Source organism: Thunnus albacares, chromosome 16 (genome assembly GCF_914725855.1).
Source record: "Thunnus albacares chromosome 16, fThuAlb1.1, whole genome shotgun sequence".
Lineage (NCBI taxonomy): Eukaryota > Metazoa > Chordata > Actinopteri > Scombriformes > Scombridae > Thunnus > Thunnus albacares.
Window position 1 is genome coordinate 2,898,298 of NC_058121.1, and position 17,620 is coordinate 2,915,917.

General features: G+C 42.4%; 1 protein-coding gene and 1 long non-coding RNA gene across 8 annotated transcripts in view; one reads left to right on the plus strand and one right to left on the minus strand.

The window, feature by feature from the left end:
• Positions 1–17,620, minus strand: part of epha7 (eph receptor A7) — a 90,814-nt gene that overhangs the window by 23,384 nt on the left and 49,810 nt on the right. For all 7 annotated transcript variants that reach the window (XM_044376763.1, XM_044376762.1, XM_044376765.1 and 4 more), the window contains exon 6: positions 1,440–1,564. In XM_044376763.1, coding sequence (XP_044232698.1) covers positions 1,440–1,564 — 125 coding nt within the window. The remainder of the gene's footprint in view (positions 1–1,439; positions 1,565–17,620) is intronic.
• LOC122999665 overlaps positions 1–17,620 on the plus strand; it is a 76,746-nt gene that overhangs the window by 21,283 nt on the left and 37,843 nt on the right. The gene's annotated exons all lie outside the window — the stretch shown is intronic.

Below are 17,620 nucleotides of genomic sequence, written 5' to 3' on the forward strand. Positions count from 1 at the left end.
GTTATATTAGAGACAGGCCTGTTTCTGATGTTCTCTGATTTATATGAAAGTATATGTGAACATATATAAGTAAAACATGTCCCTGTTTTCTGATCTTTTTCTGATCCCTTTACCCGCTTCTTTATAAATTCTGGATAATCTATATTTTAACAGCACGAATTCCATCAGTACAACAACAGAGTCATTTCACACTCACCAATCTGTTGCTCTGATTTTCTTTCTTTTCTTTTCTTTTTTTTTTTTTTTTTACAGATATGGTGTTTTCATTGCTTTTTTATATCTCTGTGAAGCTACTGTCAAAGAAAATGAAGACTTTCTACATAGTTTCACATTAAAATCCTTGTAGTTGCTTAAAGGGCTTTTTCTTGTAGACTTTAAATGTTTAATGTCACCAGGAAGTGTTTCATTGACGTCGTTTAACAGTGATTTCAAAGACAACAAAAGTAGAAGTGATTTAAAGTAGGTAGTTACTAAAAATCAGTATTTCTGTTTATGCTAATTTATGCTAAATTTACCCTATGAGCTAGCACAGGTAATTCCACCAGCTGCATCGTTTTTACCCAGCCTTTTATTAGGCTTTCATTTGAGAACTTACAGCGTTAAAGAATGATAGTACTTGTGGCTGAACGTTTTTTCTTCTGATACTTTATACAGATTGTTGAATAAAGCAGATCTCTATTCTCTGCCTATAGGTGAAACGGCTATATGTAGTTTAGAGTTGGCACATAGAAAACATAAACACATAAAAATATCTTCTCCATCACAGAATCCATTTGGATGCAGAGGCTGCGCGCATTGTGTACTTTGTTGTTGATCTGTAAATGTTTTGCTCGGCAAAAGCCCAAATGGAATGCCAAGGTCTGTTAGGGGTGTAGTCGTTGTTTCCAATTTTCCACTTTTACAGCTGGGCAGACCACAGCCACAGTACGTGACACAGGAGACTGATTCGTCAGTGTGTGTGTGTGAGAGAGAGGCTGTGGCCAGCAGGACTGGCATCAGAGCTCTGCTACTCTTGCCTTTGATTTGCTGGGTTAAATTCGCTCCATTAAACCTCGCTGTAAAAAAGCTGATGTGTTCAGACTTGAAACACAGGGAAGCAGCGGCATAGTCTATGTGGAAAAGGGGGGAAAGGAGATAACAGTAACAGATTGCTAATTCTGGCAGTGCAGCAGCCATGGATTGTGTGTGTGCTAACATGTGTGTGGGGGCGGCTGTGAAGGACTACAGCCTGATTAAAATCTTATGAGCATCTCATTCATTATTGCAATTATGAGACAAAGAAGGTACTCGCAGAATCTTGTGAATTCTACTCACAGCAGAATGCGGATAGAATACAAAAACTGAAGAGCTGACAAAAGTGAATGCCGAGCTGAGAGACGGAAAGGCGAAGGGGGTTTCATAAAAGAGACAAAGAAAAACAAATCTACTTGCAAACTCACTTTTTCGTAGTACTTGATTTCATATTCTGTGATGACGCCGTTGGGTTGATGGGGCTCCTGCCAGGAGAGCTGGATGCTGCGCTGCTGCACTTTCTCCTTGATGACCTCGCTGACCTGGGACGGAGCTGTTTGGACAAGAACGTGTCAATAAGTGGAGGGCGAATCCTCTCCGCACGCACGCACGCATGCATACTCCAAAGCCGCAAATCAACTGCGGCGACTCCTCCGCCGACACTCAGCGGCCCCTCGCGAGCTGATGAATATTCACGGGGGCGCTTCTAAATGTTTACACCTCATGATCAAAATTTCAATTACAGTGCAAACAGTGGAAGATCCCAGCGTTCCCACCAGCCAGTGGAAAAGCTGCATCGTGTAGATTATGAATGACAATTCAGTTCAATTATTTCCAACATTTCCAGTGGAACAAGCAGGCACTTTACTCTCCCTGATGACAGAGCTATTCAGAAAGCCTCTTAGAGGGAGAGGGGTGTACCTGTAACCTTCTGACACCAGTCTTATGCACAACAATTATCTCTGGCTCTGTGCATGACTCATTTTAAGTGTCTGGCTGCCTGGATTAAGTGCTACCACATTTAGATTTGCTAAACAGTGCACACACACACAGACTTATATTTTTTTTATCCGCCAATACCCAAAGGTAAACCATGGTGCTGAACTTAACCTTGTGTAGAAGAAGCTGAAGTCGTCACTGGTCAACTACTGCTCCTGTTGCCATTCACACCTCCACTGCTAACACTTCTGATTTTACTACTAATGATAACACGGCTAATGCTAATGCTGTAATGATATTACTACAACTACTAGCAGTGCTGCTTCAACTACTCCTGTAACTATTGCTATTACATCTACATACAGTTACATGCAAATACTAAAATGCTGTGTAGAACTGGAGGAACTGCAGACACATTACACATTACACTTAGGGCTAAATCCACAAAAGGATTGTGCAGCTTTTGCAGTGGCTAAACTTGTGCAAATGAGACAAAAAGATGGCGTTTAATTCACAAAGCAAATTCACAAAGAAGTGAAATGCACCTCAAACTGCACATGATATAAATTTTGAGATTGTTCTTCAAAACAAGTTTCTGTATTAGAAACCGACTGAAACACTCCTGTTGCACTTTTGGACTTCAAAAAAAAAAAAAAAACAACTTTCTGCAGCTGCGTCTGCTGCTTCTAGTGCTACTTCCATTACCTTTTACATCATTATCATCATCTTAATTATAATCATCATCATTTATAGCACTTTTCTTAAAGACTCAGCGAGGAAAAAGGGTAAGCTTTTTGGATTACTAAACCTCACCCCAAGGAGATGATGCTCAGGAAAATATATGCTTACTGCAAATCTGCACTCTAAACATCCCCAAAATCCTTTCTGTAAACAAACTGTGAAATTTTGATGACTCATGCCGCTCTTGGGACATAACATATTAATTAACACGTCTTAGCAAGTTTGAAAAAGCCGTCTTGGGAACGACTTTAACTCCGAGGTAAAAGCCACTTGTCAGGAGGTGTACTTTGATTCCTTTCCTGGGTCTTTCACAGATCAGCAAAGAGCTTTCAAACCGAAGGAAAGCTTCTGAATGAGGAATTTACACCTAGGAAGAAGATGTGAATGGTGTTGTATTGATAGAAACTCGGGTTGATCATCTCGTTTTCAGCCGTTTACAAAGGATGAAACTGAACAACAAGCTTACGTGCCATTTGGCAGAGTCGTATGTTCCAAAACCTTTAAATTATATAGCCTCAACAAGTGTCAAGTGACAGAGATGTATGTTTTTACTACTGAACAACAACCAACAAGAGACAAAATCCTTTCCCCTGGACTAGCTGAAGCTTCTGGAGTGCTGAAGTGTCTGTACCATGCTCAGTGACCCGTTGAGAGCAGACCTCTGCAGCCTTAATGCAGCCTGACCCCAGATTGTTTTAAAATGACCTGCCACTAATGACTCCGGCTGGATTAAAACCTCATTAGGCCTCATCGGCATTCCTGACAAGTAATGCGCACGACAGCGGACACCCAAGACCTTGTCAAAAAACCTGCTGTTGTGACATGTCCCCTCATAATCCACCCAAAACATAGAACAATGTATCCTTTTTCAGCGCAGTCTGCCGGTCAAAGGGACGATTGAGTTTTCTCTCTCGAGTCACAACAAGCAGTTAGTGCGGCTTAACTTCATCCAATTTGGCTGCTTTCTCTGCCCCTCATCCAGACGGTGTCCTTGAAATATGGACCTTTCTATTCCCGCTCCTAATTCTGGTTCGGGTTTATGGGCACTAAATGATGCTTCTTGTCTGTGTTTACTGCTTTAATCTGACATTTGCTTTCATCCCCTCAGGATGTCTTATGCTACCCTGTATGTGCACTGAGAGACACTACTTCAGGATATATATTTACACTGTTAGAAACTCCTGGACTCTGACAAAAATATATATAGTTTCTTATAGGTCCAATGGTCTATGCTTATGACCTGAACTGGGGAAATAATAATTATTTTGTGACTAAATACATCACAAAATAAAATTCTTCTAATGAACTTTTCAGTTGTTCATGGCGTCATGAGACAGCTCTGTTTGTCTCAACTTAAATGGTGACTGGATTGTGATTCAGCTGCATACTGCTGAAGGTTATACAGCTTTCACTTTAAAATACATGCTTTATTTCTTGTGTTGTCTCTGTGAGATGCTTTGGGATTTTCAAATCAATCAATGTACAAACTACATAGAAAAAGGGCCCACATGCTGTTTTTAAGAAAGAAGTAGAAAAACAAACACATTGATTTACTGCAGCACCGTTAATGATACAATCCAGATCTAAAATAACTCTTTTGATTTAATCTGTATTGGTTCTTTTTGTAGATAAAACATACTGTAGACTGGTTATAGAGGCAGAGAAATCATGACTTTTTTGTCCGTGGTATGGCACAAGCTCCAAAAACACCAGATCCTTCACTTCCCATAATGCAACTCAATAGTGTCTTTGGGTAGACCAGGGGGGCAGGGGTCTCTAACTACCAACCCAGAAGCCAGATGCAGCCTTTTGAATACAGAGATATTTCTGATATTGTGACCTTCAGATCTTGGTATGGGTCAAGATCCCCAAACATGTGGGATCCTACACTTCCCATGATGCAACTCAGTAGTGTATTTGGTCTCAGGAAAGGTGTCAAACTGCTACGCTCTGAGCCAGATCCACCCTGAAAAATATTCAGAGATATTTGAGATATCTTGACTTCTAGTCTCTGGTACGGGGCGAGCTACAACAACACTCAGAACATAGATTGGTTTCTGTTGCTAAGTAGTCAACTTATTTCTGGTCTTTTGTGCTTTTTGTGCTTTTGTGCTTGGTCTTTTTGTGTCTACTGAAATAAAAGTTTGAAATGTCATATACTGTATGTACTTAAGAGTTTTGTCAGCCCTGCTCTAATTAAAAAAAATGACGGCTCTTGCTGAGAGAGGAAGCACTCCTCACTCCTAAAACCACATACTCGTCAGGGATATGTGGTTTTTAAGCAGCAGCAGCAGCAGCAGCGATACTGCCTGAGTCACAGAGCCGGTGCGCAATATGATGAGCTACTTTCCCACACAGCTTCTTCTTCTCCCTCCAGAGTGTGACACAGGCTCAGACACCAGATCTGCCCCATTTACCCCGCTTTGGCCCACAGCTGTAGTAGCAATGACTCAGCCCAGCCCCGCCCCCTTCCATCACTCCCTTACCCCGCCACGGGTGACAAGAGAGAGCCGAGGCCCTGTGTGTTTCCACAGAGATCATGAGATCAGTGAACAGACAGCCGTGTTCCACAGGCTAAAAGGTGATCATTCCAGGAAGGTGATTTTCAGAACGGAAAAAAGCAGTCACTCTCCATTTCTCGGGGCTTGAATGAAGACCGGAGTTGAGCGTTAATTCTAAGAAAAAAAAAATCTGCTCCTCTGGCTCTGTCTGTCTCCCCCGCGGATCGCTCAGGCGGCACTGTGTGACAGCCGTTAATGACTGACTTGATATCATGGAGACCAGAACCAGTCAGCCACTCTCAGACTTTTAACATACCTGTGGGGCTTAGCACGGCGGAAAATTGTATAATTGTTATGCTGCTCTTAAAGAGAGTGTTTGGGAAGGCATTTGTGCATTCATTTTGAAATATTAGAAAATGTGTTAGTGACCCTGAACACCTTCTCCTGTAAAGCTAACTGATCCAGAAGCCAGCCGCCACCGTGCTCTGCATTTGAATATCTTATGAATATATTAGACAGTGTGTTTTTAATATCCTCTTCTTTCATTCAGCCGAGCTGATTTCGACTGAGGCGAACAGCGGAGCGGAGGTAGTTCATTACATAAGCGCCTTTCTCTGCCTCCATGCTTGCCTCATGGACCGTACCAATGCTATAAACTCATATATTAATTACTGCTGTTTTCAAGATGTGCTCGTGTATCTTAATGCCCGCGGCTCCATCTGTGTCGAAGCGCACGCGAGATCGCTGCGGTTTAACAGTGTTTGAAAGGTTTTTAACAGGTTTTTAATTTAAACAGGAGATACAATGTCTCCTTGGAAAAAAATAATAAAAAGAAAAGAATCCTCTGGGTCCAATATGGGCACATAAACACATTTAGAGCATGTCTACCTTATAATATCAAACAGCGGAAATGAAATGTGTTTGACAAAGAAACTGTGCAGACTTTTGGAGTAGTTAACAGCTATTGATGTCATTAACATACTGTAGGTTTATTCAGTTTCCCCTTTCATCACGGCAGCGTTGAATATTTACATTTCAGGGGAGTCTGGTTATTAGACTGAAGCCTTTTTAACCCATCATCTCCAGCAGCCTGTAAAACAAAGGACTGACGACGGTACGGTCTCTAACGAGGTATGACATAATAAAGATTACTTCTACTTGATGTTGTGACTCCCATAACGGAGCAAAAAGTGACTGCTGTTAAAATGCTTGCAACTTGGGAGACACAGATATTTTAGGGGAAAGCTCCAAATGCTCCATGTCCCATGATGCAACTTGGTTGTGTCTTCCGTTAGAGCAGGGGGTGAAAACTCCTGGCCTGGAGGCTGCTATCCAGCTTTTAGATATTCCAATATTATTTGAGATATCATGATTATTAGTCCCTAGTAAGGGGCAAGCCCCAAAACCCTGGATCCTACACTTCCCATGATGCAGCTCAGTGCCTTTTGTTTGACCAGGGGTTTAAACCACCAGCCTGGGGGCCAGAGTTGGTCTTTTAGATATCTTGAGATACATGAAATCATGGAGTAAGCAGTGTCCTACACTTCCCATGATGCAACTCTGTAGTATTATGATCAAGGGTATTAAACTTCTAGAACTATCTTTCCAGTCTTTCAGATATTCTGAAATATCTGTACTATTGGTCCTTGGTATGGAGCAAGCCCCAAAACAACTACATCCTACATTTCCCATAATGCATTCAATACCATCTTTTTATTAGACCTTGCCTGCCTGGTAAATATCCAATTTGTTTTGCAGGCTTTCCGTTCAAAATATTACATCTCCAAGTCAAAGCACGATAACCCTGAAAAATCATAAGGTATATTTTTCTCAGACTTGACAAGGTTCCTGCGGAGCCACGGGACACATACAACTGTTTTCTCAGGCAGAGGAGTATTCCTCATCACTAGTAAACTGAGTTTTATGTGCACACCTGGTGGAATTCCCTTTTAAGGTCATGGCTAGGCAGTTTGGTTAAATCTTGCTTATGAATCAAAATAGAGACTTCACTCGCTCAGAAACATTGTCTGCTTGAGTTGAGAATTGCACGTGGTTCACTGGATTCAAAAGAAAACGTATCTGAACGATCCGCCCCGCCTCTGACCTCCATAACCTCTCTTTCTACTACTCTGTTTCAGTGTCAAACTGTTGCCTGCTCCTCGTCTTCTCTTCTCTGTGTAATCCTTTCGTAGTTTGTCTCTTCCTGCATGGAGGATGCAATTTGCATTTTGAGATTAAGTGCTCGTTTCACCAAATTTCATGCGACCCCAGCTGGTTTTTACAGCTGGAATGCCTGTGTATGTTTGTGTGTGGGTGTGTGGGTGTTTGCTTGCCCGTGTGAACCCAGCAGAGAGAGAGTGTGTGCGTGGGAGGATGTTATCTGCCCCCAAGCTACTCTCCACCTGTCTGGCTGCAGAGCTGGCCAGACTGAAACTAACTTGCAGCTTAGCTCTGGAGGCCATTCGTCCACTCGGTGGGCAAACGCAACTTGAGCGTACTTGAATTAAAAACAGAATTCCGTTTAGTTTCCGTGTGCACTCTCGGAGCGTGCTCAGTGAGTCAGAAAGTAAAAGGATGGAGGACAATAATAGACCCAGGCTCTGATAAATGTGAGGGGAACTGTCAAAACTGGTGTGACAAGTTTCTTGCTCTTGGGCTACAGAGCCAGTGTCTTGCCCGTGGCTCTGAGGCTCTGCACGGAAATGTGTTTCACCAGCAACTGCTGCTCAGTGCTGTGTCACCTCTGCTTAGACCTAAACAGGCAGAAAAGGGGAGGGCTGATCCAGTCAGTAGCACTTTTCCTTTTGCGAGGGGATCAGGGCTTTAACTGTGGACATCCCGCAGTGTTTCAAAGAATTACAATGCCTCATCCAAAGACACAATCATACTTTTGTCATCAAATGACTACGTGCAATGCTAAAGGTGCCGCTCACAGTGATGAACCCACTATGATGAATCAGTGACTCTGCAGTTCCCCTCAGTTCTACAAAGCTTTTAGCCTCTTTCAGCTCATTGTTCTGGTTTTACAGCTTGCAAACTCTGCTAAAATTCTGATGAACCCATAAAACAATTGTATCCTCCCACTTTTCAAACCAAACCTACACCCTTGTAGATGTTTTTATGAATCACTCTGATCAATCTCATTCCTTTACAAGCTCTCCATTAGAAAGATCATGAAGATATTGGGTGGACATTGTGGCCAAAGCTGCAGCGTGTCCTCCCATCAAAGGCTAACAGTATAATTTCTGAAATGTTTTGATAACCCGATGATTCCTATTCACCACCAACACTTCGGTGAGAGGTGCATGAAATACCCTTGAACCAAGTGTGTTTGAAAAATAGAGTTTTAAAGAGCCTGGCAGAGGACGGAGTGCCGGCTGCATAACAATGCCGGTCGAGGCAGGGACACCTTTAGTGACCATGCGGGGGAGGTCAAAGGCGGCTCCGTTTGAAAGCAATTAGCTAGGCCTGATTTGAAGGAGACCTAGGCGGGGTCTTTCATGTTCTATAGGGCTGACAGCTCCAGAGGTGACGGGATGATTATTAATACATATCTGATGCTTTCCACCGCTGACAGCTCAACACAGCCATCAAATTTCTCCTCATTATTTCCCAGTTCAAGGACCCCACCATCATATATTCACATCAATTCTCTGGATCAACAGAGAGGTATCAAATCCAATTCTCTTTGCCTCAGAGCTTTTCTTAAGTGTAACAGTCAACAGTCTGAGGTCTGAGCTGTGCTTATCAAAGGCGCATTAGATGTCAATGAGAATTTCTTCAGTTAATAGAATCCCTCCTTGAATCCTCCCTGCGCTCAAGCAAGTAAATGTTTTTTTTTTTTTGCTGAGTGCATCACCCACACCTAACAGCTTAAGTATAGCCCTGTGCGCTACTGTGAAGCCAGGAATCAGAATCACAGTGGAAGGTCAGTGGGGGAAATTGCATTCATGCTACACTGACATGCACACATAAGGCGCACTGTGCATGATTGCCCCTTCAATGCCTCCTGACAGGGAGCTCATTTTAACCTGCAGTGCTGTCCCACACAGAGCGCTCTCATAAAAATATCAAAATGCCATTCAGTGGTGTAACAGATGCAGAAATCATTGGTCAGCTTTGTTACATAATTGTTAAGCCAGCAGGGACCCCGTTTATTGAAGAAGCACTCAGCTTTCCCGTGTCAGTGTCCAAATTAGGGAGCAGGGCTGGCAGCCTATCATCAGCGGGCTCTTAGCACACTCCCTGATTTCTTCAAGTCAGCTAGAATTGGGGTTGCAATAGCCATAGTTATTTTCCCCTCATGTGGGGCAAGAATAGAGTCTCCACTCCATTGTGCCATAGTCTAAATTTACATAATCATATACCAGTAATGGTGAAATGATGGCCCTGTTCACATTGGGCACTAAAATGCATCTTGGGGTGATCCTGTCTCAAATGGACATGGCTACATACTGGTGTGCCCAAAACACATTGACAAGATAGAAGGTTGAGAGCCATATTTTTAATACCAGTTTAAAGTCATTTTCACTCAATTCAATGTCCCAATTCAGTAGGAAACATAAAATACTCCAGCGTCATGTATAAAATGTGATACCACAATTAGAGCCCAAGCGTTACTAAACGCTGCCAACACGGATATTGATATTTGATCATTTAAAAGATCCAATACCGATATTGGTTGACATGAATTTGAATCATTTCAAATAAACAACTTACATATACAAACGTTTTTGATTAAGAAATGTTGGTAAATTAGTTTTTTGAAGGATTGCAACCAAATATTTGCTGGACAGAAGGTTTTACAGTTGTAAAATAAACTTGTCATTGGACAAACCTGTGTAATGTGATATTATCTTTGGTATTTCTCTACTGCAGTTTCTTCTAATTGACCAACACACTGCACATGCCAATGCTAATATATCTGTGATGAGTTAATATCAGCCAATAACCATAATATCAATACACATCATAATATAGCAGATTAGGAACTGATCAAACTCCATGTATCCAAAAACCCTTAAATTGGACTAATGGAACTCATGAATGAGAATTTTGCAAGTTTTCCTTTTGTATCAAGCAGCAAAAAAGATGTAGCATGACGTGTTTGAGTTCATTTGCCTTCCTTGACATCACGCGTCCTCATCATTGCACATACGCACATTGCATTGTTGATGCTGAAACGATATACGGTGCAGCCCTAGTTGAGATGCATTTTAATAATGCCAGGTGTGAGTTGTAATTTCCTCCTCTGTCTCACAGAAACCAGGTCATGTTTTAGAAGGTCGTAATGATTAGCTGGACAGATGGGAAACAGCAATATGACTCAAAGAACAATGACATGGAGCATAAACTAAATGTGTAGTGCAGCTTGATCGTGCCAAAACCTTGTATTTACCGCAGACATAAAACTGAGCCTCTTGATTTAAAATCCTTTACCGTTCACCTAAGCAACACAGGGCCCGGTTGTTTATAATGAATGTCCCTGGCTGACAAATAAGACCATTTGTTGACTTCTTCTGGCACTCATAATTATAGTGACAAAGCACAGCAGGCCAGCATGTGTGTACTGGATGTAATGTAATGTGAGGTGGTGTGGGGTGATGGAGCTAAACGCTTTGAGATGTAGACTTGTTTCAGGGAGGTCGCTGGAAATAAATGACAGGGTCAAAAACAGAGGAAAAGCTCTGTGAGTTTGTAAATAAACCTTGGGTTTTGTCCACGGACCGCTTTCCATCGGACCCCCACTTAATCAGAGTAAATCCCCGAGAGCTGCCTGGCTGCATGATGTATAGCCTGATATCCTCATTCTTAATTGCAGAATTGAGATCTACAGAATTCATTGCCCAGACAGCCTGACGAAGTCATAAAAATATGCCATGCTTGTCCAAATCCCTTTTTGCTAGTGAGCTGTGTTATAATGATGCTATCTAACTCAGGCTCAGCACATGGACTGTCAGAGAGAATACACTGTGAAACAAACAGGCGCAGGCCAGATGAGAAATGAAAGCACTGGTACTTGTTATAATATAAACACGCTTGGCTTTGCTTATCCGCTGCCTCACTGACCTTTCTGCTACAAGCAGCTGCAAGGCATGTCTTTTCAAATACATGACCAAGCTAAGCAGAGATATGCGTTTGCATACACAGTGGCTTTATCGTTTATCTTAATAAAACAAAGACTGTGGAGTGAAAAGGCACAGAGCCGATTATGGCGAGAGCCCAGCGCGGTGACTGTGGATATTTACAGGAGCTGCTAAGCAGCCAAACGGCCTTCCACCTCTTTGCTTCCCTTAAATGTCAAAGCGCACCCCGAGGCCCCTGCGCTCCAATCAGAAACCCTGATTGGACATCTGAGCTCTATGGGGATTGATAAGTGAGATAATTCACAAAAAACGCGCTGCGCTGCAGACCGATGGCACATTGGGTCACAATCCTTAGGCGCTGCTATTATTTTGAGGTTTCAACCCCTATAGTCACACTTATCTGTGGCTTCACACAGAGGCAGCTGCTCCTAACACCGCTCTTCTTCTCTTATTATCAGCGAATAAATTTAATGTTTGGCATACGGCTGGAGAAATATTAAAATTTCAAATTAAACCCACCGCCACCATTCTGCAGAATGGGGGGGGGGGGGACATATGATCGCTGAGGGCTGGCATCATAAACATCCATTTATTATAGAAATACCTCTGTCATCAGGAAGATGATCATATTAATCAGCACTCATATGCTCTTTAATCACAGTCTTGGACAGACTCCATCCCAGGGAAATCATATCCAGGGCCTCTCTAGCCGCCTCTGTAATTTTGCTCAGAGCAGACTGCTCCAACACACTCTGCTGATTGCCAACAGATCGAGGCCAGGCCTGCAGCTCTCCCAGACACCATACAGTTAAATCAGATCAGTCTGAAACTAGTCCAACAAGCACTCAAAATGACCCCGCTCATATGGCTGTGGACAGTTGTGTAAGGTGCAGAATGTGCTCCCTCGGTGCTGTAGTCGGGTTTGCTGAGCACCTTGAATCTGTCAACAAGTTCAGTACGCGGCCCGGATGAAGTGACAGCCACACATTCCAAGTTTGGTTATTTTTACGCATTAGGCTGATGTTTTGATATTTCATTTTGCAAGAGGACAGAAAACAATCTGCCGCACAGCAAGCGGGACAGATCTGCAAGAGTGCAAACATACCTCGTTCTAGGGGGATCGCCTTCATCTTCAAACTGAAAATAAACTAGTTGGAGACAAAAACAGCAAAAAAAAAAAAAACCCTAGTCATGGCTTAAAGGTGCACTATGTAAGATTTGGCCAGAATTTGAATTGAAAACATTCAAAAATTAACAAAAATAATCAACAGAATGTGAAGGAATAACAGTTTTGGCATTATGTCAAAGACATCTGTGTATTTTGTTGCAGAGATATCTACTGAAGTTAGCATGCTAACCAGCTAGCCCCAGCCCGTCCTGTCTCGTAATGCCACTTTGTACCTCAAGAGGTGATAGTGAGTCACTGTGGCATCCAGTCTGCCCTCAATCGGACATAAGAGGAAGAAGAAGTAGCGCTGCCCTGAACCACCAACATCAAGACCAAGATCTAGATTAACAACTGTACCCCAGTCGCCCCAAAAGCCCTGAGTTCACTATGTGTCTAATCTCATTGTAAGACCTTCATATTGTGTTAAAATGTTGCATATTCACAAATAAATTTCAAAATAATTTAACACAACAGCAAAGGAGCCAAGTAGTATTCCTAGAAAAAAATGCAATTTATTTAGAGCTGAAACAATTATTCAATTAATCTTTTAGTTGACCACCATAGAATTAATTAGCAACAATCTTAAAAAATGATTGATCCTCAGTCATTTTCTAAGCAAAAATGTCAAAGAAATGTGAATATTTGCTGGATCTTTTTATAGTAAACTGATTATATTTGTGTTTTGGATTGCTGTTTGGATAAAACAAGCAGTATAAATATGTCATCTTGGACTCTGGGAACTTGTGGACGGGGGGATCTCAGTTTATTTTTGCCATGTAGCAGGTTAATCCGGCCATGGATGCAGGCATCAAAACATGGAGTCTTGTGTCTTGTGTGAATATTTCACTTTGAGTAAACATCACACAGCCTCAGTGAAGGGTTGGAACACGCTGCTACAATATAGATACAGTATGATACTGTCACATGGTGTGAAATAAGAGGATTTCAGCAACCTTAAAGCAACTTAAGGGGAAATAAAAGAGGGAAAATTTTAAAAGATGGCAAACTGGGAGAGTAATGAAGCAGTGACTCCTGATGCCCTTGTGATTCTGACTTCTCTGTTTTAAAAAAAAAGTACCTCATGCTGAAGGTATTAATGCTTAGGTCACATTCACGCTGGCGGTTCTGAGGTATACGCTTTGACTTTTAAATAAATAAATAAATAAATCCCACACTGATCCAATAAATGCCTCCTTCTAAGCTCCGTCTGACAATACCTAATTCTGCCAGAGAAAACAGAAACTGGACGGTGATAATGACCTTATGGGGGGGGGGGGGGATTATAGAACTCATTTGACTGCACACTCGGTTTGAGTGCATCTGCAGGAAATTGAGCAGTGCATAGCCAGAGTAAATGCACCTGGTGATAAAGGATAAGACTGGAACGCCCAGCCGGCTCAGCAGCAGCCCTGTAATCAAGGGGATGGCCTGATGCTGGCAGCCGCGCTCATGATGAGTAACCCCCGGGCCAGACACTCCAGACAGGCCTCCAGCCAGACGGCATGTGTGTGAGAGAGAGAGAGAGAGAAAAAAAAAAAAGATTGCACAAAAGCCTACTTAGTGGCTGACTGTAGTTTTGGGGATTGGCTTTTTTGTGTCTGTCATTCGTGGTGAGCTCTTCTATCACTCATCTGTCTGCTATGAGCTCACTTGATGTCTTCTTTATGCTTAGACAAAAAAAAAAGCGAATGACAGGACGTGAAGGGAACCAGACGGCACGCTCACGACTGGGTGTGTCACCTCACGCTCGACGAAAACACACACACACACACCAGGCGTGTCCTTGAGGAATACTTTACAGCGGTGATAACTCATGTGTATCACTGCGTAGAGAGTGTTGATCCTTTAAATGATTGACCTCCTGAGCCACATCTTTTCTTTTTTATGTTCTGTTAACTTATGGAAGCAGCTAACTGATTATGATTAATGACGGAGAGAGAGACGAGCGGTGACTCCGTCTCTGTGAGACTTATGGATATTGCGGGATTCTTTAAAAAAAAAAAAAAAAAAAAAGTATCACATGCTTTTGAAACAATTTCAGAGTTGGTTTGTCACAACTCGCTGCGTGTAACAATCTGTTTAGATCAAATTCATAACTATGATTTATTATCATGTGTCATGTAAAAGCTGTTTTGCGGTGCTAAAAAGCAACAGAGTCTAACAAGAGCTGATTATTCCCAGGCTCACAACAGCATCGCCTGCCTTCTACCCCTCCGAACTGTTTTCAACCGAAACCGTGCTGAGTGATCGGCTGCTTGTAAGAGACAAAGCCAGCTCTCAGGTTTGCCCGGCTGAACTCGGCACAGATCAGCCCCTGGCTCCCACCACTGCCCTACAAAGGCACGTCCAGTGTCCTTTGTCCCACCTACGCCCCCCCCCCCTTTGCCCCACCCTCCAACAACCACCGCTGGTTTCCAGGGGTAAGTGACTGGCCGTAATCACCGGGCACAGTCAGATTCACTGCGTGGCGAGACGCCCGGTAATGCTGTAACACCTGCTAGATAAACAGCGTGTCCAGAGAAAGCAGGACCTAAATCCTCTTTTCCTATTCTGTTCTGGAGGAAGAGGATAATAACCGATGCCAGCGCTTTGCGAGGGACTCCCACCAAATATGACCTTTGACCGAGGACAGAGAGCAAGCAGGAGGGCTCGCTGAGGTGGGAGATGCAGCTGTTTGCCGCTGTGCTTGCTCTGAGTTAAAGGGATAATCCGCCCTATATAGCCTTTGCAGTGTTGAAATTAAAAAAAAATGAAAACAGCTTTCAGAGATGTATCTTTAAAGCGGGTGGAAGAGTTACTTAACCTCGGGGCTCCAGAAGCCAGAGGTCAGTTGTTTCTTGGTATCTTGATCAACTGCAAACTTGTTAGGGAGATCGCACCACTGACATACAATGCAATGTTCCAAAATGGATCAAATAACACTTTGAGGGCAAAATTAATAAATAAATTTTTTAAAAATGACAGTTTTTGACAATGAAGATAAAGATCTATCCAAATGTTGCTCTGTCAAATTCAATTTACTGGGATCTATCTGTGCAGTGTGCAGATTTTTTTTTGTTTCACTTGAATGATGAATCCATTGTTCCTGATTATTTTCCTGTTGATACAATCTTTTTTGGCAAATCCAGTTCATTTAAATACCTTCCAAATCAACGTAGCTCATCACATTGATGCAAAATCATATAAAAAAAATCCCCATACTGCATAAAGCAGTCCAGTAGATATATTTACAACGTCTCACAGCACATAATGTCATATCAAACACCCCTACATGGTACATATTCCAAAGAAAAACTGACTGAAAAAGTACAACAATAACAATAAACGGAAATGCTTCATGCTCTAAAAAGTAAGAGCGGCCGTTTCACGCCGATGTTCAATGATCATACAGGGAGAAATCACACCCGCAGAAGAAATAGAGGTACCGCTTTCTCCAGCCACTGAAGCACAATCCCTTGCAGCCACAAGACTATTTCCGTCAGGGTCGTGACTTTCACTTTCTCTCGACTCGACTTTTTTCTCTCGCTGTTGCTCTCTCCACCTGTGCATTAAACCCACAGTTGACAGCGGCAAGTTCACACCGGCTCTCTGTGGGCTGTCAAAGTCTGGGAAATGTAGGAAATAACTTACTCATCTTGAGGGACAAATGTGACAAAAAAACAAAACAATATTTCCTCATAGAATTCAATCATCTATGTATGGGACATCCCGGTTTGATTATAGGACTGTATCTGAAGCTGGTGTTTTCATTGAAAGCTTTTGTTTGGATGCATAAATCTGAGCTTCTTTTAAAAACACCTGCAGCTTTGAATGTTTTACTTATTGTGTGTGAAATTATTTGTTATCCGTGTAAAAAAAAAACCCAAAACCCAACCTGCGCGTTGAGGGAAATATGTGTGAGTGCTGCATGAACAAAGCTTCATTCTTTAGCAGTCTGAGCCCCGGCTCACTATCATTATAATGATGTCATTATTGCGAGATAATTAGCCTTGAAAATGTATCTTGGGAAACAATCTCATAGCTCATACTTTCTCCTTCGAGCAAAGTGTCTCTGTTTTGCTGCCAACTATATATTGGACTTGATAATGACTCTTTTTCTTCTTTGGCTGGTTACAGAAATTTAGTTAACAATATCCACCGTGATCACTTTGCTTTAGTGTGGGTAATACGGATAACAGACGGTCTAATGAGATGTCAGAGATCATCAGTGAAGCTGGAGAGAGAATAACGGCCAGAGAACAGAGGACTTCAAAACACTAGCATAAGCTGAGCAACATAATACATCCAGTGCGCTCAAGGTGGCACCTTGTGGCATTAGGCAATCCAGAAAGGTAGTTTTTGTAACAGCTCTATTAGCTGTGTAATGTTTTCTCATTTTGGCTGTTCCATGGCTTTGTGGTGAGCTTATGGAGAGCCGCTTAAAACGACAGAAGCAGGGAACGTTCAAATAAAACTGCAGGCTGAGGAGATGAATCGCATTCCGTACTGGGTAAGAAAGACGCCTGTGGAAAGTACTGGACCTCCTTGAAGTCGGCAGACTGATTAAAGTTTGGAGATTGGCCAGACTAAAAGTAAAAAAAAAAAAAAAAAAAAGCTCAATCTGTACTTAACTGCTTTTTTCTTTAGCTGGGAATCTATTTCTATTTTCTTTAAGAGGAAAAAGAAGCAGGTACAGCACAAAGAGAAGCTGTCAAAGTGGTTCTGTACGGAGAAGAAATATAAAAAAAAACCTATTTCTTAATCTTCCCCTGCTGCAAATGCCATGCTCTGGTCACATACATTCTCAGCCTCCACATGGAAATAATCAGCAGTCAATGCCTCAAACACATTGTGTTGTCTCCTAAAACACCCGGCCTAACCCAACTGCCATTAGTCACACAGGGACAATTAAAAAAGCTGCCTTTGTAAATCTGTCTGAATTGCCTTAATCCTTCACTATTAAACTCTAGAATAGTTGGTGGGACCATTCGTATCTATATAGGCAGTCGCTCTGTGCTGCGCTGCAGCCTAGCAGAGCTGTGTGGATTCAGGCTCAGAAAGCAGCAGCAGGGGGTGAGAGGGGGTGCTGGCTGTTTGTGATGCAGATTCCCCACTAGAAGAGGACCACCAGCAGTGTGGAGCACAAACACACACACATACACACTCATACAGTATGCTGGTTTGTCAGTATATCA